We start from the raw sequence: 25504 nt of genomic DNA on the forward strand, positions 1-25504 counted from the left end.
CTTGTATGTTCTTTTAAAAAAACTAATTTACAAAGCAAATTTTAACTCCTAATTTATACAACTAACATTTTCTATTACATATATGATTTAATATTTTACAAATAATATGAATTTTATGCCAAACTTAATATGTTCAACAGAACAGTAATAAGATTCATGCCAACCATTTAAATTTACACATTACCTCATGTTAAAAGGTATTATTGTATTTAAACTTAACAGGTTTTTGATAGTCTGTGATAACTTCCCTGCTGGGACAGCAGTAAGAGTATGGACTTACAACACTAAAATCATGGGTTCGATTCCCCTTGATGGACACAGCAGATAACCTGATGTGGTTTGGCTATGAGAAGACATACACTCTGTAATAACTTTAATTCTTTCATGGATAATGTCCTACTGTTATAAAATAAGGATAACAGCTATAAAAACAAGCAATGAAAGAAATATCTTTACATTACGTTTTTAATAAATAAATATATTTTTAACATAAATTATCAATTTAGAAAAATACCTTATAGAAATAAAGAGGGCGTTAGTTACTTCAATTTATCCAAATGGAAAACTAATTTCAACTAGCTGGGTTTGTTTTGACATTCCTATGTCATACTTGAATAAATCTTTAAGAGAATAGGAAGAGGTAGGAAGTAACAACTATATACTTTATATAATATCTTATAGTTCTATATAATATCTTTTTATACGGGCAGAGGTTAAGAGTGTAATCAGCAGAAACTAGGGTGGCTTCGTTTCTACTTCAAGAAATGTAACGTTAACAGACAGTATGGCATGAGACATTGTGGCTGTAAGCAATCATCTTTGTACTCTTATTATTATCCATGAAAGCTGACAAGGTTAACATCAGTGTTTTGATTTTCTCTGATTGGTGGGATATCCCCACCACACCTGGATGCTGTTACAATAGACATTTTTCATTACGACAGTTGACGACCTAGACTGATAACAGTGATACAATATGTTTAAAGACTGCAATCATAGAAATCTTGTATTTCACAATATTATTGTTTGTCAGTTATAAGTTAAGGTTTCTCATAGTAATGGTACTGCAGCAGCTCATATCAACCTAATATATTACGAGGCATTTGCTGTTGGTTCTTAAGAATGTTTTCAAAAACTGTACATTTCAGAACGTTCTACCAGAAATTTCACAGATTATATTAGCACGTCACCACCAGCTATCTAGTACTGAGTGATAAAACATAATGACAGTAAATTACTTGGATATTCAAGATATTTTTTTGTAGTTTACATTTCTTTAGCTGGTGAAACGTAAACTATTTGAGCGTGTTATGGTACTTGTATATCTCATCTTTAATGGTGTGATTACGAGACCTGACATTTTGGTTATTCATGTTCATAAAACAACTCACGAAGATAACCTTATTTAAAGGCAATTCTCTTTAAATTGGATAACCTGGGATGTAGTTCTTATCATTAAATTTTTACAAACAAAATTTTTTACATGATATTTTCCACCTATATTCTTTTGTTTCTGCCCCATCATATATGCACTTGGGAAGAATATACAGAACTTATGGCCTGGTGGTTAAGGCCATTTTCATGGTATTGAGATAGAATATTATTATTACATTGAAAATAGAAATGGATTTAATAGAGAGAAACATGGATGAACTTTTGCAGTGAGAAACCTGAATTCAGTATATTTTCGTATTAATAATTCTGGTATACACCAGTCGGGTATGGCCAGGTGGTTAAGGCACTTTACTCGTAATCTGAGGGTCATGGGTTCGAATCCCAGTCACACCAAACTTGCTCCCCCTTTCAACCGTGACTGCGTTATAATGTTACGGACGATTCCATTATTTGTTGGTAAAAAAGTAGCCCAAGAGTTGGCAGTGGGTAATGATAACTAGCTGCCTTCCCTCTGGTCTTACATTGCAAAATTAGGGACAGCTGATGCAGATAGCCCTCATGTAGCTTTGCACGAAATTCAAAAAACAAACCAGTCCTTCCCCAAACAGCCCCATTAGCTTAGTTTAGATAGCAATTCTGCTAACATTCATTATCTGTTCCTGCTACAATTAACTATCTATTGTTCAGTTAAGTTGCACCCTAAATTATCTTTGTTTTATAAAACAGTTATAGCCAGTTGAGATGTTCATTAAGTTTCTGTTTTTCTTTCAAATAAACAAAGGAAAACAACCTAAGTAACTCTGAAAATACATCCAGGAAAACAAAAGCCATACTTCAAAGTTCTACAGTTTGTCAAAATAAAACATAATAGGAAAGAAAAAAAATGTTTACCAATTGTACTGATCATCTCAGTGGATGGATATGATTTATTAAAATATTTTATTTTCCAATATACCCTAATAACAACCAATTACAGAATGCCAACTGCTTATTATACATACAAAATCTTTTAATGCCACTGTATACAAAATTATCAATGTAGCACATAATTTAACAACATAGAACAATAATTATATTTATCTATGTATGTACTAAATGAAATATGGTTTCAGCAAGCCATTCTTAGTAACATGCTTAATTTTACCTTAAACAATTCAGGTTGAAAACAGGAAAATTTTTGTAGCAACATTACATTCGTCATAAACCTCCAATATACAAATATTTTAAAAATTGAAAACAGTAAGTTTACATTGTTAAAAACAAACTTCCACCATGATTAATAAATGAATGCCTATAAAATGTTATGGCTAGTCTTGATCTTGGTGAGACCAGAAACTTGTACACAAGTAGAACATCTCTACAGCAGATCAGACCAGAAAGTTGTACACAAGTATCTCTATAGCATATCTAACAATTTTTATTTTAATGTAAATATTCAAAAAGTTCATTAAAAACATTCTCCTTTAATCATGACATTTTATTAAATATAAAAGTTCCAAGTTTCAGATAGTTCATTGAAGTAATGAAATCAACCATTATAAAAAATATTTGTAAATGTATATAAAACAAAATTAAAAATACTAAGTTTTCCTTCAGAAGAAAGCCTAGATTAAGTTTATATATACACACTACATGTTAAAGCCCAGAGCTCCAGTAAGGAACCTTAACAAGCCAACTTATCATAACTTAGATAAATGATCAAAAACTTTCTAAATTAAGTATATTTCTCTCTCCCGCCACTGATTAATACACCTCAATTAAAGAACCAATTAAAAATAAATACAACCACGTGTACACAAGTGTATAAGGGGATAAAATTATATATTCAAATTATCAAACTTTCATAATTAGCTTCCTTATATTATCTCAACAGTGGTCACACTCAAAGCACATTACAATTTCATCCATGCAGCAGAAAGTGTTTTACTGTTTAATGAGGTATCTTCACTTAGTTGTGCTAGTTAAGTCTTTGCCTCATGTTATCCTTAGGTGAAAACCTACATAAAATTATGAAAACTAAATAGTAACTTGTTACCACATTGGTGAAACCTTTCCAAAACAGACAGCATTCTCATCCATCCAGCACAAGAAGTTTTTCTGCACTTTATGGCATATTTTCATTAGTGTGTAACAATCAGCTTCTGCTACATGACCCACTGAAGGAACGTCTCCAAAAAATTCCTCATGCAATTTAGACAAACTGAGTTTTTGATTTGAGATCTTTGAAACTTGAGTACTGTGTTTTCCAGAAATATTTGTAATATCTTGAGACATTTTTGTAGAAACAGAATTTATATCATCATTAGAAAATAATTTTTTTCTAGCTGGAACTGCATGTTTCTTATTATGAATTAAAATGCTTTTTCTTTTTATTCCTTTCTGAACATTGTAGTTCTCAGAGGAATTTGTCTGGATGGTAGTCATCTTTTCAGGAGTAAGAAAATCTCTGTGCATCCTCAATAAAGTTTCTTCATTTCCTGGACATAAAATATAATGACCATCATCTAATAAACCTTTTAATTTATGTTCTTTAATCTCTGGAAAAAATACTGATTTCTGATCAATAGCTTTTAAGAGTACGTCTGTTCCTTTATTCAGCAAATTTTGAACATCAGCATCATGCACGTTTTGCAAACTTTTTGGATTGATAAGTGAAACATTTTTTTTTGTCTGTCCCAATTTAGATAATACATTTAAATCAGGGCAACCCTGCTTTTGTAACTGTTCATTGCGAGAGAGCCAATCAGTTGTTTGTAGTTTAACTGTGGAAGGTATTTTTATACTTGACTGGTTACTAAAGCCTACAAGGGTAAAGTAAGACCTTCTAGACTTGTCCCACACGAGCTGCAACGATTCTGGTTAGTGATGGATGTTGAATAATCATTTCTTTCATCTGGCTTGACTGAACTGTTCCAAGAAGGTTTCAGGTGGGTGTCACTTTTAAATGCTGTCAAAGTGTCAACACAAAAGATGGGATCCAAGAGAGATACATCTGCCTTCCTCAATTCAGCCTTCAGAAGAGGGAAATCAAAGTTGTGGCCATTATGAGCTATCAGACATATAGGCTGAGGGAGAAATTCCAGGAAGGATTTCACTTGCTGAGCTGGACCATTTTCAAAATAGCATTCAGTAGATAAATACACATTACAAAGACCTAAGAGAGAAAAATCATTAAAAATTAAATAGCAGATGTGATGAAGCAGTATTAGAAAAACATGAGTTAAGATATTATTAATGTCTTCAGAGTAAAAAGGTCTTTCTCTAACTTTATTGTCAAAATGTCCAAGTGCCTCCAGTACACTCTACAAATCCTGTGAACACACACACACATATATATTAATCAATTTAATATCTTCTTCCTAAACATTTGCTTGTATCAAAAACTTCTTGTTATAAAAACTGATGTTTTCACACTTGGGAAGTTACTATTTTTAGTTTTTCAAGCCCACGAAGAAATTAAAAAACAATTTCAAAAAGTCGGTAATCAAAGATATTTTCTCACTGCTGTAGTTTTAGTATTTCTTATATCATCAGCTGCTACTAGTACATATACTTTATACCAGTGTATTTACATAATATCAGAAGTTTTGCTAAAACAGAATTGAAACGAATCATTGCCAAACCTCCTTATGAACATACATGACCAGATATTACATCAAAAGATGTATTATAGAAATATACATAAAAGACATGCTCACGGGTAACCAATTATAACAAAACTGTTCATTTTTGTTTCTATTTAAGCAACTAGATACATAAAAGTTATATGTGCTGTGTCTACCAGAGGTATCAAAACCAGTTATTTTCCACATTATATTCCTTTAGACTTACCATTCATAGGTATGTCTTCATTTATGAGTAGAAAACTAAATATCTAAGAAAGATAAAAGTGGTTTCTATTTGTATAACATAAAGTTTGTGACTTATATAAAGTAACGTGTAACACAAGCCAAGATTAATCATGTTTTGTTTTTATCTTAATGCTTGTATGTTTTACATTCTTCGTACTTAACTTTTTCTCACACTATTTTCTTTAGTATTGAATAGAAACTTCAGACTCAGTAAGAGCAGATTGAAAGACAAGATTCCACCATTTTTAATGTAAGAAAATTCAAGAAACTGACTGCACAGTTATTTCCATGAATTCCAGTAATTTTCACAGTTTCAAACTATCCATCCCTGAAGCAAAATACATAACATCTGAACTATTTCATGTTTTCTCTCTCTTATGTCACTGTACAATTTCTTTGTTTCTAGCTGACAAAGATTCTATCTGAGCCCTTTGACAATAACTGGACTTCTACAATTTTACCCGAGATATATTGTAAATTATTTGGCAAATATAAAAATATATTTTTCAATTTTGGCTGTACGATGCTGGAATGTGGGAGAGGAATCCATATTACCTTAAAACTGCTGAGACTTCTCTCTGAATAACAACACCTGATTTCAGTTCTGAATCAATACCAATGATCACCATTAATAATATAACCAAGTTATTTGTAAAGAATTATGAATGACTCTCTGCAAAATATTTGCAGTCACAGATATAGGACTATTTTTCTATAAAAATACGATATTTAAGCCAATGATTTTCTGACTCCCCACCCTATGTTTTCACCCAGATTCTGACAGGTATTGTCAAGCACTGCTATTAACATATGTTCATTAGCAGATATTAATTTGAGAAAAGGATGAAAACTTTTATGAATTTAACATTTTCAAACTTTTCAAGACCAACTGATTTGTACTTTAATTGTCTAGTTAAGTACGTCCTTACGAGTTCAAGTACAAATTATTTTGCAGTTCTGGATCTCTGGTGTTGATTCACTTACTTTGACATGATTTTATCTCACTAAGTTCTAGTTATAGCTTCATCAACTGTAAAAGCTTTAGTCATAAACTTTTCTCAGTCAGTGACAAAATATAACTGACAAGTAAGGCAAACCTGTAAAAACTTTCTTTAGGGGTATATTTATGGCATTACATTTTGAGATGTTCCCCATATTAGATTATAATATCAGTTTGTAAATTTGTTTTCAGACACACTGAGAACAGTTAATTTTAATTTGTGTACTAGTAAAACACTGCTTGTGCAAAGTTAACACTTCTTCAGTGTGGGCGACTACTTGTGAACATGCACAAAAAATCTATAAATGTGATTTTATTATTGTATTATAGTTCTTTTTGATCGTATAAAGCTGCTGATTGGTCGATGACATACATCATGACATCTGTCAATGATACAAAATGCTGCAACCTAATCTAAATAACACCCAAGCAACCAATGAGAAGACAAAGTAATCTTGATATGTAAAGGAATAGAAAGGTTCTTAGATTATAACAAAGAAACTATCTTTTCAAATGAGAAAGCTGCAGGTTCTTAGATTATAACAAAGAAACTATCTTTTCAAATGATAATCTAGATTTTCAGACATTTTCAAAACACTCCAAAAGAGTTATGGACCAGGAATTTATTAAAAGAAATTTTCTGATTCCAAGAATATATGAGAACCTAATATACTAACAAACCTGAGATGGCCACTGCAGAAGGAGAAACCCTGGTCTTCGGCTGGACACAAAGACACAATTTATTTAGGATTCTATATTTGTCTGATGGACTATCAAAATGGTCCCTGCTAATAGCAACAAGTGCAATTTCTGTGATTTGAACATTTTTCTTCATTATTTCTGTTGGTATTCCAGTGGCTTCTAGGTCCATAAAGATCAAAGTCTTCATGTTTGGAGACCCACCATCTGAGTAAGTGTCTTGCATTGCAAACCTGTGGATGCATAATGTGTACAAAATTTGATAAACAGTTATGGAAAATATCTTTTAACATGCAATTGCTTTTTCTGAAGACATCTCAGTAATTTGTTAAGCATAAAAACGTGATCCATGTATAGTACACTTAACCACTGTGAAAAATACCCACATACCTTTAGAATTATGTGTATACGAATACAGAAAGTATTTGCATATTGCAGGATAAAAAAAACCAAATACCTTAGAGTTTCCTTGGTTTCATTTCTTGAAAAAGGTATATCTACCTCAATACTTGAATTTCTGAAATTTCTCAAATATTGAGGAATTTTTTGTGATCATTTAACATTTCTTACTGATCCAAATTTCTATAAAGTGTTTACAAAAAGAACAATCAGTTGTAGTTATGGTTGATATATTTTATACCATGTTTAAATCCTTTATCAAGTTGTTTTAAATAAGGAAGATTAAATGGAAATAGTTCAAAAAAGATGTATTTCTAATTGTATTAGACTAAGTCAACCTGTTTAGTTGCAAGTTTCTATTATATATAAAAAGTAATTTTTTTTTTACCTTCATGCTCCATAAAGAATTATGTTCTGGGAGGCACATTAGGTATAGTGTCACCTCTAATAAGTATCAAGATATACAAATTTTCTGATTACTTGTCAAGACTGAACAAAGGTTATGAATAACTGTTACATTATGGAGCTGACAGAGGTCAAAGGATTCATTAAACCCATATTTTCTATTGTGTTGAGTTTCATAGCAATCTTTTGTTACAGAGCAAAAGATACAATTCAGATGAACCACTATAGTAAAACTACTGCCTCCACAGATGTTTATAACAAGAAACTCTCTTGTATGCTCTTGTTATTTACTTTATGTTCTGCAAAATGTCCAAGTCCTAAACTTTTGTATTAACTATAACATAGCAAAGCCAAACAAGTGAACTTCAGCTAAACCAATTTTGAAGCATCACATGTGCACTGGCACAAATGAAACTTGATAAAAATAAAAAAATTCAATTAGAAGTTAGGAAAATTTTGAACCAGTTTGTGACTTGAGCTGAACCAAGAAATACTGATACCTTTAGTTACTTCAAACAAAAACAACAACAGAAACAAATATACAGCTTCTTATATTTCTTAATATCTAGGTAAAGGATATATTCTCTTAAGTTAGGAATTAACCTCATATCACAAAAACAATAAATATATATCATGATCAAACCCTATAATCCAAATGGTTTCGAAAGATGGACCTTATAAAAGCACTTTGGTTATAGGGTTTTCAACATTTTGTGTCAAGACTTATTGAAACTACATGTTCTTGTGATATTATAAATATCTTTTACAGTGACAATAAATACATTTAGGATATGAATTTTGATCATATGTTACTGTTAACATGCAAATATATTGTTTATCAACTGAAACTATTAAAACCCTTGTTAGCATTGTCAGTAACTTCAGATGAAAGCATAACATAAAAATATTGTAACAAATTTATATGATGAAGTCAAAAGAAGTATGTGATGTCACATATATTTGTCATGGAAACTGTAGTTCATTGTTGTTACTGACATCGTGATCACAATCACAGTGCAAGTGAGGCTGGGTCGTAATGAAATAATAAGATGACAGTTGAAATAAAACATCACTCATGCCAAGAACATACAATATCACATTACTACCTATTATTTTTATCAGCTCTTTAACACTCCTACGAAAATACGTTTCTAGTAAATAACCATTCAAGTTGCTCTGGGGCCTATTAGGCCCCACTTTTCGTAGGAGTGTTAATAATCGGCAGATACCAGAGGTCTGGAAGTTAGCTGATGTAACTCCAAGAGAGGTGATATAAATTGTCCTGATAGTTATAGATCCATTAGCCTTACATCTGTCGTGGGATAAGTTTTAAAAAGTCTGATAAAAAAAGCTTTGCCAAAGCATTTAACAAAGTTTAGAGTTTTATTGGATAGTCAACATGGTTTCACACTGGAAAAATCTTGTCTTGCATATTTTTTGGCATTCTAAGTAGATGAGGGTTAGGGTGTAGATTTGGTGTATCTGGATTTTCATAAAGTATATGACAAGGTGTCACATAAAATACTTGTAAAATTTATCTCTGTAGGTGTGGGAGATACATTAACAAACTGGACACAAGTGTGGCTGGATGGAAGGAAACAGAGGGTTGTTACAACAGGAGTTCAGTCAAACTAGAGTAATGTCACATTTAAGTTTAAATCTCTTATTCTGTTTGATTTTCATTTGTGACATACATGAAAGAACGGTCAATAAATTACTTACATTTACTGATGATGTTAAGGTTTTGGGTGTTGGTGGCCGTGAAGAGGACGCTGCTGATTTAGAGAAAAATTTAGATAATTTAGTGAGTTTGACAAATAAATGGTGGGTAGGTTTTAGTTACAATAAATGCAAGATAATGCATACAAGTTATCATAATTTGAATTATATGAGCATAATTTGGATGAAAACAACCTTAGTATTGTACTCTGTTCAGTCTTGGGATCCTTACTTTACCTCAGCAACCATAGATTTATTTTTCTAACAGAGCAGTTGGCCTTTGGAATATGCTGCCTTCAGGTTTGTGGAGACAATAAATGTAAGTGGGTTTGTTTGATGAACATATGAATAACAAGGACTGGCTTTTATATTTTGTAATTTATTAACAAGATTATTTTAAGAGGATGGAACAGCTGAAATGGGCAAATATGTTCCGTGTTGTCCCAAAACGTTATGCCAATTAAAAAACAATACACATTTAGGTACAAACAAATGTCAATGAATAATTTTACACTCAATGACAGAAAATAATACTTTAAAATATTTATATTTCAGCCTGATTATTTCCTTTAGAATTGCACAACTTGTTTAATTTTATGTTGGACCTCATATCAAATGAAAAAGTAATGTAAGATTATGCTCTTCAGATTAAACCGAAAAAAAAATCTAAATTTTCAATTACAAGGGAAATAAAACAACAACAAGAAAATATTAAACACTTACCAATGTTGCTTAGATCAAATGTAAAGATAATTTTAAATGTATCGTACAAGCACCAACAGGCCTTGAGTGTCAATATCTTGATAGAACTTGAGTGTCAATTTGCTCTCGACAGTCACAAATTTACCAATTTTAATATCAGGTATTTTATTATAGGAGGAACAGACAAACTTGGCAATTTCTTTAACTAAGTGCAAGTTAATAAAAGTTAATAAGTTACTTACCACTAACTTTTGTAACAGAATTTGTTGAATAAAAAAATATAGAACATTCCAAACCTAACTAAAAAAAATAACATCAAAGTCACTTTTTTTTCGTAGTCATGTTCAACATAAGTTTGTTTGTTTTTTAAATTTTGCGCAAAGCTACTCGAGGGCTATCTGTGCTAGCCGTCCCTAATTTAGCAGTGTAAGACTAGAGGGAAGGCAGCTAATCATCACCACCCACCGCCAACTCTTGGGCTACTCTTTTACCAACGAACAGTGAGAGTAAACAAATATTATAACGGCTCCACGGTTAAAAGGGCGAGCATGTTTGGTGCAACCGAGATTCGAACCCGCGACCCTTAGATTACGAGTCGAGTGTCTTAACCCAACTGGGTATGCCGGGCCTCAACACAAGTTAATTTGGTATAGACTGGTTGTTTGTTTGTTTGACGTTTTACGGCGCAAAGCAATTAGGCTAGCTTTGCCAAACAACCGATAAAAAATTAAAAATAAAGTAAAATTATTAAACATCGTAAGAATGAATCATGTCAAAACAACACAAATTTCAGTTTTTGAATTAACAACTTAAATAGCGTTAAAAAGGCCTATGGCCTTTAAAAAATTTAAAAAAAATTTGTAAAGTGAATAGTGTCACCATGACCAATGACATGACTTTGTTCAGAGTCAGGGGTAAATCTGTGGATAAAACATGCCTAAAATGATAACACCGTTCAGAATCGTAACGACGCCACGATAGTAAAGTGTGGATTATTGTGACTTGAGTGTCACAAAGACTACACATTGGTGCGTCAGTCACAGATAAAAGAAAACAATGAGTTAAACACTGTGACCAGCCCTGGAGTAACCATTAAGCAAAATAAGCACGTGCTGAGGGCACAAAAGAAAGAGGGACACCACAGAGTTTTTTTCCTAGCTATCATGCCCTTAACTCTTTCACTACCACACTCAGCTTTAGTCGATTTTTTTTTTTTGTAATTGCCCTCATCTACCCGTGTTCAACGTTACTTTGCATTGTTATAAAAACGTTTTCTTTGGCTTGGTGATTAACTGAAGTTACGAAAAACTACTAAACTATGTATCTGAAGTAAGAAATCATTGATTTGCGAAAAATTACTGTAAAGAGCAGCACAAAATGTTGATAAAACTTCAGGTAATAGATGATCGTATGTTATGATGTCTAACCTTGAAGATGTAATATTTTTCTCAATTATTCCTTCTGTTGTGGCTGTTTGTAAGAAATTATAGGCAGTGGAACTGTTTTATCTTTTACTTCGTTATTCAGTCACATCTACAGAAGAATAAGAGTATAATACCACAGAAACATAAGTCAAACGAAATGGTGACAGATGTGTACAGAGACGTGGCTTGTTTTATTTTTTCTGCTTCTGTTTTCGTACGTTATATTTAGGTTATTGTCTCGTTTGTTTTAGTTTTATTTGCGTTAGTATTGCGTTATTTATGTGTGTTTTTGTAATATTTTTATAAGTGTGTTTCTCACTGAAGCTTTTCTGGGCCGTAATTGTTTTGTCTTCGACAACTTCCTGTATAAAAACCTTCTTTGTGTGTGAGTACATGTTTTGAAATTTATCATATCAAGAAAAAATGTAGAAAGCAATGCCACTGTAGTAATGCCACCGTTCATAGATTACATGTAACTATAAGAGTATTTGGGCATGTATGTATTCTCTTGCGATTATGTAATAAATACAAGGGTGCCTCGTCTTGAATGACATTTAAACAGCTAATAAAATTTTGTCAAATATGCCATTTTTATACCCAAAAATGGAGATCGCAATTATATTCTCCTTACTTCCTCGATCCTATCTTGACGTCATAATGCCCCTACTCCGCCCAAGCCTCTGGTGATATTTTTTGTGAGACGAACGAACAAACCGAGACAGAAACAGAGATAAAGACGACAAACTTTTAGGTATAATACAACTACTTTTCGACTATAAATTCAGATCAGATGTGTTCTGTTACACTTCTGAAAAGCTGGGAAAACAAATGACTGATCGGAGCAGTCTGAAGGTTATAATTCGACCTTTTAGGTCAAATTGCGTAAGGGTTCGACATGTACGACAACATAATTCTTAAAGTTGTTATGTATACATTATACTACTAGTAGTAGTACAGTACTGTGGCACCATGGTCATACAAAGATACAGTAGAGAACCGACAAATCAACAAAATCAAATTGTCTGAAAAAGTGCATGAATTGAACAAGTTCATGTGAGCAAGGTTAGTTCTGAGCACTAGGCTTAAGGTTAGTGGGCTCAGCTGTAGTAGCATTAGGCCTAACGTTAGGCTTAAATACAGTAACTAGTTTAGTGTAAGTACATTGGAAACGCTACTGTAGCCTGGAAGAATGAAGTGGACTATTACCAACTGAAGGCCGTCGTTTTGAATTTGTCTTCGTATCCAGCCGCACAGATAAAGTTTCAGACATGCATATTTTGTTGATGTATGATTTGTTGGCTAATCTAAAGTCACCAGGTCAAAACGTAGCCCAAAGTTGAGGTTACAACTCATTTTTCACATATTTGATTGGGATTAAGGTACTCTAGCCTAGGCCTAACCCAATATTTAGTAGTACGATGTGCAGTACAGTTTACAACTGATTATATGTTATGTATGTGTAACTGATTATATGTATATTTGACTGTCTTACCAACGTTTTTCTTAATGATTTTCAGTGTTTTTCTAATCAATATAACTATATATGATCTATATTGCTTTGTGTATTTGTAGTTTTGTTTCTGTATTTTTCAGGCTGCAAGATGTAACGTGTTCAACTAAGTGGTGCACAAAAGAGAAAACTGCCAAAAAAGAACCAACAAAAGGCTTTGTATTCAGTGGCCAAGACCAAAAAACTGACTAATATTTCATTCAACTTACACAACACAATCTTCCAAGTCAAAACCCATCTTCGCCATCAGAAGTCATTTGTACTGCATCTGACTTTCATAAGATTGAAGTTTAACCAAATTCCACACCTACAAATACCATTTTGGCCATTTCAAGGTCAGAACCTCATGATGACGTTGAGGTGTCACAGGCTGGCTCAACTGACAAGTTTCACAACTGGTCTCACTTTACCTGTAAATTCTTATGATATCTTTAGTGTTAATGTTGATGCAAGTTGCTCTACAAGACAGTCTGAAGTTGAAATAATAGCTAAAAATCAAAATCTACTGTACTATGATAAAATTCTTCAGTCTTTAAAAGATGAAGAAACTAAAGCAAAAGATCTAGGGTTGTGTCTCGATATCTCTGCTGATGATGTGGCTTATTGGATTGCTTGTGGACCCATTGACTGTCAACACCACATATGACATTTGACAAATCTTGCCGGACTTTCAATACCGGCAAACCAACGAGATATTGTTCGCAAAAACTTCTATTTGGGGTAAAAACCAATGGTGAGCAATACAAGAGAGTGGTTATTGTATTCACCATCAACAGGTTCGATTTATTGCTTTGTTTTAAACTTTTTTACCCTAAAATTTCCTCGCATTTTGTTGAAAGAGAAGGCTTCAGTGACTGGTGAAATACTATTGTAATTGATCATCATGAAAGAAGCACTACTCACCGAGACTCTATGCTAACATACGTAACTCGCAGACAAGGTTTAGGCTTGCGACAAGAGTTGGAAAACAAATTAAAGAAGAGTGCACTTACTGGGAACATGTCTTGGAGCGTGTAATAACTATTATTCGTACAGTAGCTAAATGTGGCCTGGCTTTTCGAGGAACAGATGAAAAATTTGGTTCATTGCAGAATGAGAATTTTTAGGGCTGTTTGAGCTCATAAGTCAGTTTGATCCATTTTTAGCAGGGCACATTTCGAAATATGAAATTCGGGAAAAGGAAATCCTTCTTACTTGTCCAAAACCACCTGTGAAGAACTCATTGAACCAATGGCTCAGAAGGTCCATGAGTTCATTGTCGATGAAGTAAATTCTTCAGGTTATTTCAGCTTGTCAGTTGACTCGACGCCAGATCTATCACATACAGATTAGTTAAGTGTTGTACTTCGATACTTAGAAGATGAGCAGCCTATTGAACGCTTTTAAACTTTTCTGGAACTGAAAAGCCATACCAGTGAGGAAATGGCAAACAAGGTATTTCAGTACTTACGTGAAGTTTGCAAACTTAAACTTTCAAAATGTAGGGGTCAGTCTTAGGACAATGCTGCTAGCATGTCAGGGCGTTATAAAGGGATGCAAAAAAGATTTTAGAAGAAAATAAATTTACCATATATGTGCCCTGTGCAGCTCATTTACTAAAGCTGGTAGGCCGAAGTGCTGTTGACTGCCGTCAAATGGCAAATAACTTTTTCTCTACAATGCATTTGCTCTCTCTATATTTTTTCAGCCTCAATCAGTCAGTGGAAAATTCTTAAAACTTGTTTTGGAAATGAAAGTGTGTTAAAATTCCTCACTGATACCAAATGGGAGGGACGTGCTATGGCAACAACAGCAATTTTGAAGTTAAGATTTTGGAAGCTTTAAAACGTCTAGTTGAAGACCAGTCACAAAAGGGAGACACTAGAAAAGAAGCAGACAATATTAGAAATAAGATGCCTGAGCTATAATTTGTTTTTATGTTGATTATGCGGGATGAGATTTTGTAAAAGTTTCATAAAGCATGTCTAGTTCTTCAAAATGAGGATGTAAACTTAAAAACATGCAGATCTGTACAGGTCATTAGCTGACCAACTACGTACTTTAAGGGATGACTTTGAAAGATTTGAAGCAGTTGTAAAGTAAATACTACCAGATGTTGATTACAATGCAGCACAAACTCACAAACGTGTCAGAAAGAAGGTACTCAATGATAGAGAAGCACAAGAAGTTGATCTAAATGATAGAGATAAATTTCATATCATTATCTTCTACACAATTGTTGACAAACTAGAAACCCAGATGAGAAGAAGAGGAGAGGTGAACAAAGAAACAACAAACAGATTTCTTTTCCCAACTGATGTGACAAATGATGTCACTTCATCTGCTGAAACTGAAAGGTACTTTTAGTGTTCCCAAGAGCTTACTGATGCTTATCCAGAGGACTGGGACACTAATCTGTCTGCCGAGCTTCAGCAGTTTCACTCATATGTGCGCCATAAGTTCAGTGCAACAAAAACTGTAAAAACTAGATTCAGTCATGCTGCACTTTATAAAATTATTTCAGAAGACAAAATTGAGTTTGTGTTTCCAAACGTAGACATTGAATTGTGTATATTTTTAACATTGATGGTCATAAATTGCACAGCTGAGCGTTCATTTTCTCAACAGAACAACTGTGCAACAAGACAAGCTGGATGCCTTGTCTTTGCTTAGTATTGAAGCAGATTTGTTACGCCAAATGAGTTTTGATGACTTGGTCAAAGACTTTGCAATTAAAAAGTCTTAGAAGAAAACTTTTTAAAATTTAAAAAAAAATATTAAGGTATAAGTAAATAATTTGCTTATAGGTTTTAAGTCAAAGTAAAAATTGTTAACATCAAAGTGAGAATTTTTTGAATAAAAGGGTTTTGAGTAAATTTTTCATTTTTGTTAACTTCAAAGTGTGAATTTGTTAACATCAAAGCGAGAAGTGTTAACTCAAAGTGAAAACAAACATACAGTAAAAATAATTCTTTTTTATTATCATTAATCAAAGAAGTGATTTCCCTCATCATTTCTAAATTAAAGGCTTCAGTCACTACCTAATTTTGATCCATGTCCAGTGCTTTCATGTCACTCAAATCAGAACCGAAACCTCAACAGTTTTACTGTATCAAAGTGGCTATTTTTACTTATGTATAGGCGAATTCGGCATAGAACCCTTCGGTTTTCGACCACGTCTTTTTTTTATTCTCTTTATTAGAAGGAGGTCTTTTGATTTCCATGGATTCTGCCCTGTGTCGATTGGGCAGGTCTCTGTTGTTGAAAGAAGAATCCAGTCACTGAGGCCATGAACGAATGATCATTCTGCATATAGGGGCTGGAGAAGAAGACGGACCCGAGGACATGCCAAAGTCTGGAGCCATAGAAAATGGATCTGGGGAGCCACTGGAAGAAGTAATGCGAACAGAAATGGGAGTAGATGTTGACTCGTCTACTCTCTTAATCATGGAGGGCAAAATACTCTTGAGGTGATTTGAAAATGACTATGTTGGAGACACAGAGACATCTGTCTACTCTCCCAATGTAGTAGTTGAATGGAGTGCAGCAGCATATGTCCAAGATAGAGTAGAAGACATTAATTTCCGAGCCTCAAGATAAGAGACATTATTTACAGTCAACAACCTTTGTACCTCTTTCTCTTCCACCCACTTAGGGCAAGAACGAAAGTACAAGGGGTGTGAACCACTACAGTTGACACAGTGTGGTTCAAGTTTGCATTCGTAGGCGTAGTTGTCTTTGCCACCTCAACGAGCGCACGTTAAAGATCCACGACAAGAGGTCTTTGAATGTCCGAATCTCTGGTACTGAAAGCATTGGAGAGGGTTTGAAACATATGGCCTCACCTTACAATTTAAATATCCTGCTTTGATAATAGAAGATGTCCGTGGCGATGTGAACGTCAAAATAATTACATGAGTAGAAACTGCAGAAACGCCTTGGCTGGAGAAACCAGCGAGGATCTCCGACTTGGGAACATTCTTTAAACCTTTCTCAACTATATCTCCTCTGGAATAATTCAAAGTTGCATGAAGAGTAACCTCGATGGGTGAATCCTTAATGCTCCTTGAATTCAGGAGAACTGTGCAACAGAGTCGTCCATGCGTGCTCGTTTTCCGATAATCTGTTTCTTCTCAAATTTTTCATTTTTATTTTTTCAAGTATGGAGGTACCCATAATAAAGGGAATACATTTCAGTGCTCATTGACCCCACCCCCATGAAGCTCTACCAGGAGACGTGTTGCAATGTTCTTGACTGCAGGTGATTCCAAGATTGTGTATGATCGATACTTTCCTTTCTTTCCTACAAGAACTTGAAGTCTCTCAGGGATGTGTCTTGAGTGTCACACTTTTCAGTATAAAAATTAATGCAATCACTGGACAACTTCTTCTTGCTATTGTAAATGGACTCTTTGTCAATGACTTCCACATCTCCTGTCAGTCGTCAAACATGAGGTTATTGAGCAGCAACTACAGACTGCCCTCAATCATTTACTGAAGTGGACCACAGAGAACTTTTAACTTTTCTCTCTCTAAAGCTAGTTGTATTGACCTTTTCCGTCAGTTAGGTATTCCTCCCGATCCTGAATTCCATGTCAGTGAAGTTGTGATTCCCGTGGTCTCTGAAGCAAAATTCTTGAGGCTTATCTTTAACTGTAAGCTAGCCGTTATATCATACATCAAGCAGCTACGAGTCAAGCGTACAAGAGCAATAAAAAACATCCTCTGTGTCCTTTCTTCCGCCTCTTGGGTTTCGTGAGCACTATACCCAAACACCAGTATCAGACACAAGATCCACAACACCCGTAGAGAACGTTTAACACTGGTAGTGAATTGACCCTAGCTCAAGTGGACCAACCTATTGACTCTAGGGTCCACCTCAAGGCCGTCGGTCTACAGGAATTCACCATCAAAGTGGTGTGTTGGGGTTGGACCCCTCAACCACCAGGATTCTCTCCTCCCTTTCACGGGTCGCCACACACGGCAAACACGTGGGTGGATGTTTAGATCCTAGAGGAGATAAACTGAAAGAACAGAACCTTCTCTGGGAGGTCCCCTCACCACATACAGGAATTCACACCGAGGGGGGGGGGTATAGACTGACATGCTAAGTTTTCTATTATGGTAGATATTTTTTAACACAGAAAATCAAACTGACTATTAAACCCCAAAACAACCAATGTAACTTTTTTATTCAAAATTACATTTATATAATGCAAGCAATTCACACTTTATTGTCTTCATATGCATTTTCCTACACCTTTCTGCACGAGAAAACACAACTTACACTTTACGTGAGTAGCTAGCTAGGTCAGGTAGTGTGGTTTAATTGAACATATGCTCTATATGAGTGCAAATAATGGGTTATAATTATATACAAATATAATACGAAATAACACTGACTAACATAATGGTTGTTTTTCTTGTGTTTAAACCCACATCTATTAGCCATATTTTCAAGTATTATCTCACAAGTGAAAGACTTAAACTGCCAAATATAATGGCATATCTTCTTCTTGCTATTGTAAATGGACTCTTTGTCAATGACTTCCACATCTCCTGTCAGTCGTCAAACATGAGGTTATTGAGCAGCAACTACAGACTGCCCTCAATCATATACTGAAGTGGACCACTTCACATCTGTCATTTCTAGTACTACATTTATACTGTCTAATGATCAACAGTTGTCTCAGCAGGCGTGGGACCACTGGTAAATTTTAGAATGCAGGGGTTAAAATTGACGCACGATTTTCTTATCATGATTAACTCTTTGTTCCCCATATGACACCTATTAATGAGTTTAAAAAGCATTAAAATAAGATACCTTGTAATATGTAATGCTTCAAAATTTAGTGCAATATATCTTCAAAGGGCATAAGAATACAAGTGTTTGATTTTATAAACAAACTATGTATATAACTTCTAACGCATGTAATTGCATCTGACACATCTTACAGATGTGTGTGTACAAAATATTTAAAGTGTGAAGGTTTGGAAAAATGCACCTCTTGAATCAAAATTAGACATCACGGTGCGTGAGTGAGATTACATGCCTTGAAAACAAAGTAACGCGTAGGTATTGTGTACTTATCGTAAACAGATGTAAGTTTTTACGTGTTACACTAGTTTACACCACTCAAAGTTGCCCTTTTCAACTCCAGCAGCCTCATTTTTATCAGATAAAATAAATCCCGCTAACAATAATAGCAAAATATGTGTTGTCCAATATGCTAACAAATTTTACCTCTTTGACATGCGTGTATTAGCAATAACAAATTGACAGGACAGAACTCTCTATTAGCAGCCACAGATATTACAAAGTCCTACTATAGACTACTAGTAGTAGTCCTAAAACTTCATTATTGAAAGGTATAATAGGATGGTATTCGTATGGGAATTGATATTCTATGAAATAAAACAAGAGACAAACAAGCAATAAAAAAACAAGTGATAAGCGAAGACTTTTATGTAACGAAACTGAACGAAGCTGGTTCTACCTTTATATTTTGTTTAACAATAGCAGAAAAACGTTTGATAGTCTGAAAAAAATAACAAAACAACCACCACAACCAGAACCGAAAAAAAAAAAAAAATAAACTGTGATAATACAGAAATCGAAAACCGAAGCATTGAAATAGTTATAATGTAAGGCTTCAACATAAATATCAAGGTTTATAATTATTTTAATAAATAAAAAAAACAGAAAAAAGAACCAAAATAAAAATAAATAAAACATAATTCTACTCGTAGTTTTAAGATCGTAACAGTATAAATCTAAATATTATTAAATTGTATTATTTTACTACTTTGTGAACCGTGACTAACTATTATCCGCGCCATTATAAGTTATAAAACTCAGGAAACGTGCAGATCACGTTACACTGTCAAAGTACATTATTTAATTAAATATTGAACCAAACAACATAGACCAATAACATGCAGAAAAACAGACAACGTCCTCTATTTTTAACAGTTTGACTTTCTAACTAGGTAACATGGGCCGTACAAATACATTTAAGATAGTTATTAAGTATCTTACTTGTACTCTGAGTGAAATTGATTATTATCTGTTGAAAATGCAGAATTATGTAATACGTCATTTGATAGACGAAAACCTTCGCTTTCTATTGGTTATAGGTAATATATAATTAAATGTACGAAATAACTATTAAGAGAAGATGTTACAGGTGTAGCAACAGAGGTATGATTCTCTATTTGAAGGCTTTAAAAAAGGATCGTTTGTTTGAGTAATGATATGTTTAAAGTTAGTAATTACGTTTAGTTTCGTACGTTTTGGAGTGGCGCTGTTTCACGTATAAACAAGGTTATTATGATAGAAGAAGACCACTGCCTTTTACTTACCAGAAATTACTTAACAATATCTTCAATTTAAAGCATTAATTATTCTTGTCCATTAAAGATTTCAGTATTTGTATACCTAAAATAATCATAGCTTTCGCTTACGAGATCTGTCTTGTTTCATCTACAAGTGAGGTTATTATATGTAGAGAGATTAATATACATCAATCTGATAAACCTTTCAAAAACCTTTATTCAATGGAATACAATTAGATTTTACACAAATTATGCAAAAAGCGTTTCACATTCAATTGTTCTGTAATAGAATATGAACGATATAACATTAATATCTGTAACAATAGTTTTGAATGGATGCATGTGTATAACTGTAATAATAATATTTGCATGTAACCATTGTTACAGAGGTAGTGCCATCTTAACCATTAGCTTCTCATCAGTGAAGAGCAAAATCTTAAATATTTTTATTCCTTTTCATTATGATAAATGATGATAGGAAAATATCCCAGGATATGAAAATACTGTCTATCAATAACAAATCAAACAGTAAAAACACTGCCTTGTTTAAACAAAAAAAAACAAAAAAACAAATTTTATTCATTTTTAACATATGGTTAAAATTAATTATTTTACTCCATGAGGAGGTAGAATTATTTATATGGGCCCAGCATGGCCGGGTAGTTAAGGCATTCGACTCGTAATCTGAGGGTAGCAGGTTTGAATCCCTGTCACACTAAACATGCTTGCCCTTTTAGCCATGGAGTCGTTATAATGTTACGGTCAATCCCACTATTTGTTGGTAAAAGAGGAGCCCAAGAATTGGCGGTGAATGGTGAATGGTCTTCCCTCTAGTCTTACACTGCTAAATTAAGGAAGGCTAACGCAGATAACCCTCGTGTAGCTTTGCGCGAAATTCAAACCAAACTATTTATATAAAACAAATTGTAATGTATGTAATATCTATTTAAGGAAATGCGATTTATTTTTGCTTTTTTCCTCGTTCATGTAATATTTCTTTTACAACATAAACATTGTTGTGAGACTTGACAACATATTGTTATTCAGATTCATAAATGTTCCATTTAATTTTTTAATGAGGTTGCCTTGTAATTTAGATAGTGGGTAATTTTTCTTCAATTTCTTGTGAACTGGAATTGAAAATGATTTGCACTCTATATTACCACCAAACACACTACCAAATAATGAAAGTATTGGTACTATGAGTCATGGTGAAAACTCTCTCAGTAATAACTTGTATCGTCTAAGTTTGTGTTTTTGTATGTTCTATATTAATCATGGGAACATTAGAATTGAAATATAAAGTATGTTGACAAATACAAGTTATTAAATCATTCTTAGCTTTGGTAATCACACCTTTAACTTGTTTACGTGCAGCTTTAGTTTACGCTTAGAGCAAATCCTGGTGTTGGTTAACTCTAGAAGTAATGATGAATAAATGACAAAAAGAAAGTTGTTGAACAATGTATAAATCGATTTATTTAGACATATATCCATAAAATCATTTACACTGTATTTGGATATAACATTCGACTTCTTTCACACGCTCCATTTACAAATTGTTTAATGATACTGAACTGAACAGAGATGTGTTTATTTGTGAAGTTAATTACATTTGAGGTAATGAGTTGACTCCAGATTTAACAAAAAATTTGGAGCATACTTTCCCACAATTTAGTTTTCTCACTCCCTTTAGTAAAAATAAGGTAAAGTTTTATGGTATCGAGTTACCCATTCATACTAGTGGTGGTCTGTATGTGAAGGAAATAGCCTCGATAACGGTTGTTTAAAGAAAACATAACTAAACATCTGAAAGCTGCTTCTTTAATAACATGTGGTCCATCCTTCGGATAAAATTATTCAATATATATTATAGCCGAAGTAATAACAATATATGGACATGTATCACTTGGGCACGTACACTACAATCCAATCTTCTAGAAATAAACCAGTTCTTTATCGTAATTGGTCCGAAGTTTGAAGTAAACGATTAGATGTTCAAATGGTTGCTGAGTTCATTTTGATACGCTTCATCAAACATTTGTCTAAAAAAAATTCATCTGAAACAAAATGACGTACTGAGAGTTTAAATTTAAAGTTATACGTTTCTATATCCTGATGGAATAGTTTCCGTACAATACAAAATATGTATAAATTCAAATACTGACTCCTACATCTCAAAAGCTGAGATATTCGCTTATTTTCGTAACTTTTACTCATCAGATAATTATTAATAAAAACATTTATCTTTTTATGTTGTGATAAATAATCCCAAACAATTTCAGGTAAACCCTCGGATGTTAAAAATAATTTATGTTCAGTTTGTATACAACTATAGAACCAAACTGTACAATGTATTTTGAAGTAGGGTTTAGTTTTTATTGCCTACAAACCTACACGAAGTCTAGTTGCACCATCCATTTCTGACTTAGCAGAGAAAAACTAAAGGACAGACAACTAGTCATCACCAATTTATCACCATCATCTCTAACCCTTGGTATTCTCTTACAATGCCTCCACGACTGACAGAACAAGTATGTTTGGTGTGACAGAGATTCAAACTTGAGACTTACGGATTTCTGGCCATGCCAGATCCATTCATCAGAGTAGGATAAATGTTACAACAGGATTTTCCGTCTTACTGCACTATAATACAAGAGGATTTTCCGTCTTACTGCACTATAATACAACAGGATTTTCCGTCTTACTGCACTATAATACAACAGGATTTTCCGTCTTACTGCACTATAATACAACAGGATTTTCCGTCTTACTGCACTATAATACAACAGGATTTTCCGTCTTACTGTACTATAATACAACAGGATTTTCCGTCTTACTGTACTATAATACAACAGGATTTTCTGTCTTACTGTACTATAATACAACAGGATTTTCCGTCTTACTGTACTATAATACAACAGGATTTTCCGTCTTACTGTACTATAATACAACAGGATTTTTCGTCTTACTGTACTATAATACAACAGGATTTTCCGTCTTACTGTACTATAATACAACAGGATTTTCCGTCTTACTGTACTATAATACAACAGGATTTTCCGTCTTACTGTACTATAATACAACAGGATTTTCCGTCTTATTGTACTATAATACAACAGGATTTTCCGTCTTACTGTACTATAATACAACAGGATTTTCCGTCTTACTGTACTATAATACAACAGGATTTTCCGTCTTATTGTACTATAATACAACAGGATTTTCCGTCTTACTGTACTATAACCCAGATCAGTGTTGTGTACATTTCAGACAGAAGTCTTGATCCAGCTGTACCGACAAGCTCTTTGGACATTACGTTATCTTTTGGGCCAATTGTGAACCTAAGATCAATGGAAGATGGAAATTCCTGTTGTACTATAATTAGATATTGTTGATTCATGGGTAGCTCACCTATAATTATTTCAAATAACTGGTGTCATGTTCTTTTTAAACTATAATTATCTCAACGTGTTGTCATAAGATTCTGTCATTACATGGTACAGTTAGATAAACATACTACAGTTAGATAATAAATGTCTAGATCCTGGAATATCTAAATAAAAATTTTGTATTCATAAAATGAGAAGAGAACGTGCAGATTATTAACGTTAACTTTAACGTAATATTATGTTTCGGGACTAGATGGCGCTGTGTAATTTGATAAGTTGGAAAAGCAGTCTGGCAAAAAGAAATATTATAATTATCGATAACTAGTTGTCTGAATGTCCTGCGAAAAAGAATGGATTTCAAGTTGTTATTTTTTGTAAAAACCAAAATAGTAACTACATTTAATAATGGTGTCATCTCATATAATAGGGTAGCTATCTTTGACGTTACCAACAAACTCGGAGATGAATGTAATATTTTGTTCTCATATGATTTACTTCAGTGTTAAAGGCATTTCTTTCTAAGACAAACCGATTGAACGAGTTAATAAAATAGTTTCTATTCTTACATGACATGCTTTATCAGATAAATGTATATTCTCCTGTTTGTTTATTAAAACTCACAGCCAATAGGTCCCTCCAAGAAAGAGACGAGCCCTATCATAACTTGGTAGTTAGGGCGATCTGGGGTCAAGGGCTCGAATACAGTTATTGAACATGGTCGAATTTTCAGACATGGGAGCATTATAATGTAATGATTAATTTCAGTTGTTTGTAAAATGTTACCTAAGAGTTGGCAGTGAGTGTTATCTTCCTTTCTTCTAGCTTATCACTTGAAAATTGGGATGGTTAGCACAAGTACTCCTCGAGCAGCTTTGCACGGATTTTAGAAACAAAAAATATTTATAAAGTATTTAAAGGAATGTATCTCACATGATAGCAGAATATTGTACACTGGAAAGCAAATACATGAGATGGATCCATAGAATTTTTGTACGCTGAGGTTCCAGCAATGTGTAGGTAAATCCAGGTTACAGAGGATGTTCTGTCTGTTTAGAAAAAGAGATTGCAGACTTAGGCATCATCCAGTTGGTCGAAAGACATCTCTATCTTCAGATGCTATGATGGATGTGTGAATTAGGTTTTGTCACTTCTCTTATCTCTGTCGGTGTCATTAACGCTCTAAAGAGAAACCAAAAGTACATAAATTGTATTTACCCATGACCATAACGTTTGCGTATATCCTACACACTATGCAGAGTCTTAAATGAAGATGACAAGCGGAAACTGCAGTAAGAAGTCACTTTATGTGAAGATGTACTAGAAACTGAAACATAATTGTACATCGCCACTAAAAGACGGTGAACTGGCCGGCCGGAACCTTAGAAATAACTAAGGTTTAATAACGTGAACTATAATTAAAACAAACCTGACAAAAATGTGTCAAGATACGACATAATCTTTGTACTTATAAAAGAGGGGGACACATCTATGTTGACATTATAAGAAATGCACGTTGTTCATTAACTGTTAAATAAATTTACCGATATTAAATAAAGAAAACTTTTAGTGTTATTATTGACAAAAATTAATTTGCAATACATTCTGACTTGTAATTAATATCTTCTAAGACTTTCTTATAATATAATATATTATAACTTGTAATTAATATCTTCTAAGACTTATAACTTATTAAT

The 25504-nt window shown here is 33.5% G+C and overlaps 2 protein-coding genes across 2 annotated transcripts in view; both read right to left on the reverse strand.

Moving 5' to 3' along the window:
* Positions 1-2327: 2327 nt before the first annotated feature.
* LOC143245355 (uncharacterized) lies at positions 2328-10317 on the reverse strand. The gene is given in 5 exon segments (XM_076491600.1): positions 2328-4202; positions 4205-4549; positions 6928-7178; positions 9472-9524; positions 10192-10317. Coding segments are annotated over 3 exon segments (1365 nt in total). The 5' UTR covers positions 7172-7178; positions 9472-9524; positions 10192-10317; the 3' UTR covers positions 2328-3426.
* A 10682-nt stretch (positions 10318-20999) lies between these two features.
* LOC143245356 (uncharacterized) overlaps positions 21000-25504 on the reverse strand; it is a 43905-nt gene continuing 39400 nt past the window's right edge. The window contains exon 5 of the mRNA XM_076491602.1: positions 21000-24989. Within this exon, the coding sequence (XP_076347717.1) occupies positions 24920-24989 (70 nt within the window). The 3' untranslated portion in view covers positions 21000-24919. The remainder of the gene's footprint in view (positions 24990-25504) is intronic.

Source organism: Tachypleus tridentatus, chromosome 2 (genome assembly GCF_004210375.1).
Source record: "Tachypleus tridentatus isolate NWPU-2018 chromosome 2, ASM421037v1, whole genome shotgun sequence".
Classification (NCBI taxonomy): domain Eukaryota; kingdom Metazoa; phylum Arthropoda; class Merostomata; order Xiphosura; family Limulidae; genus Tachypleus; species Tachypleus tridentatus.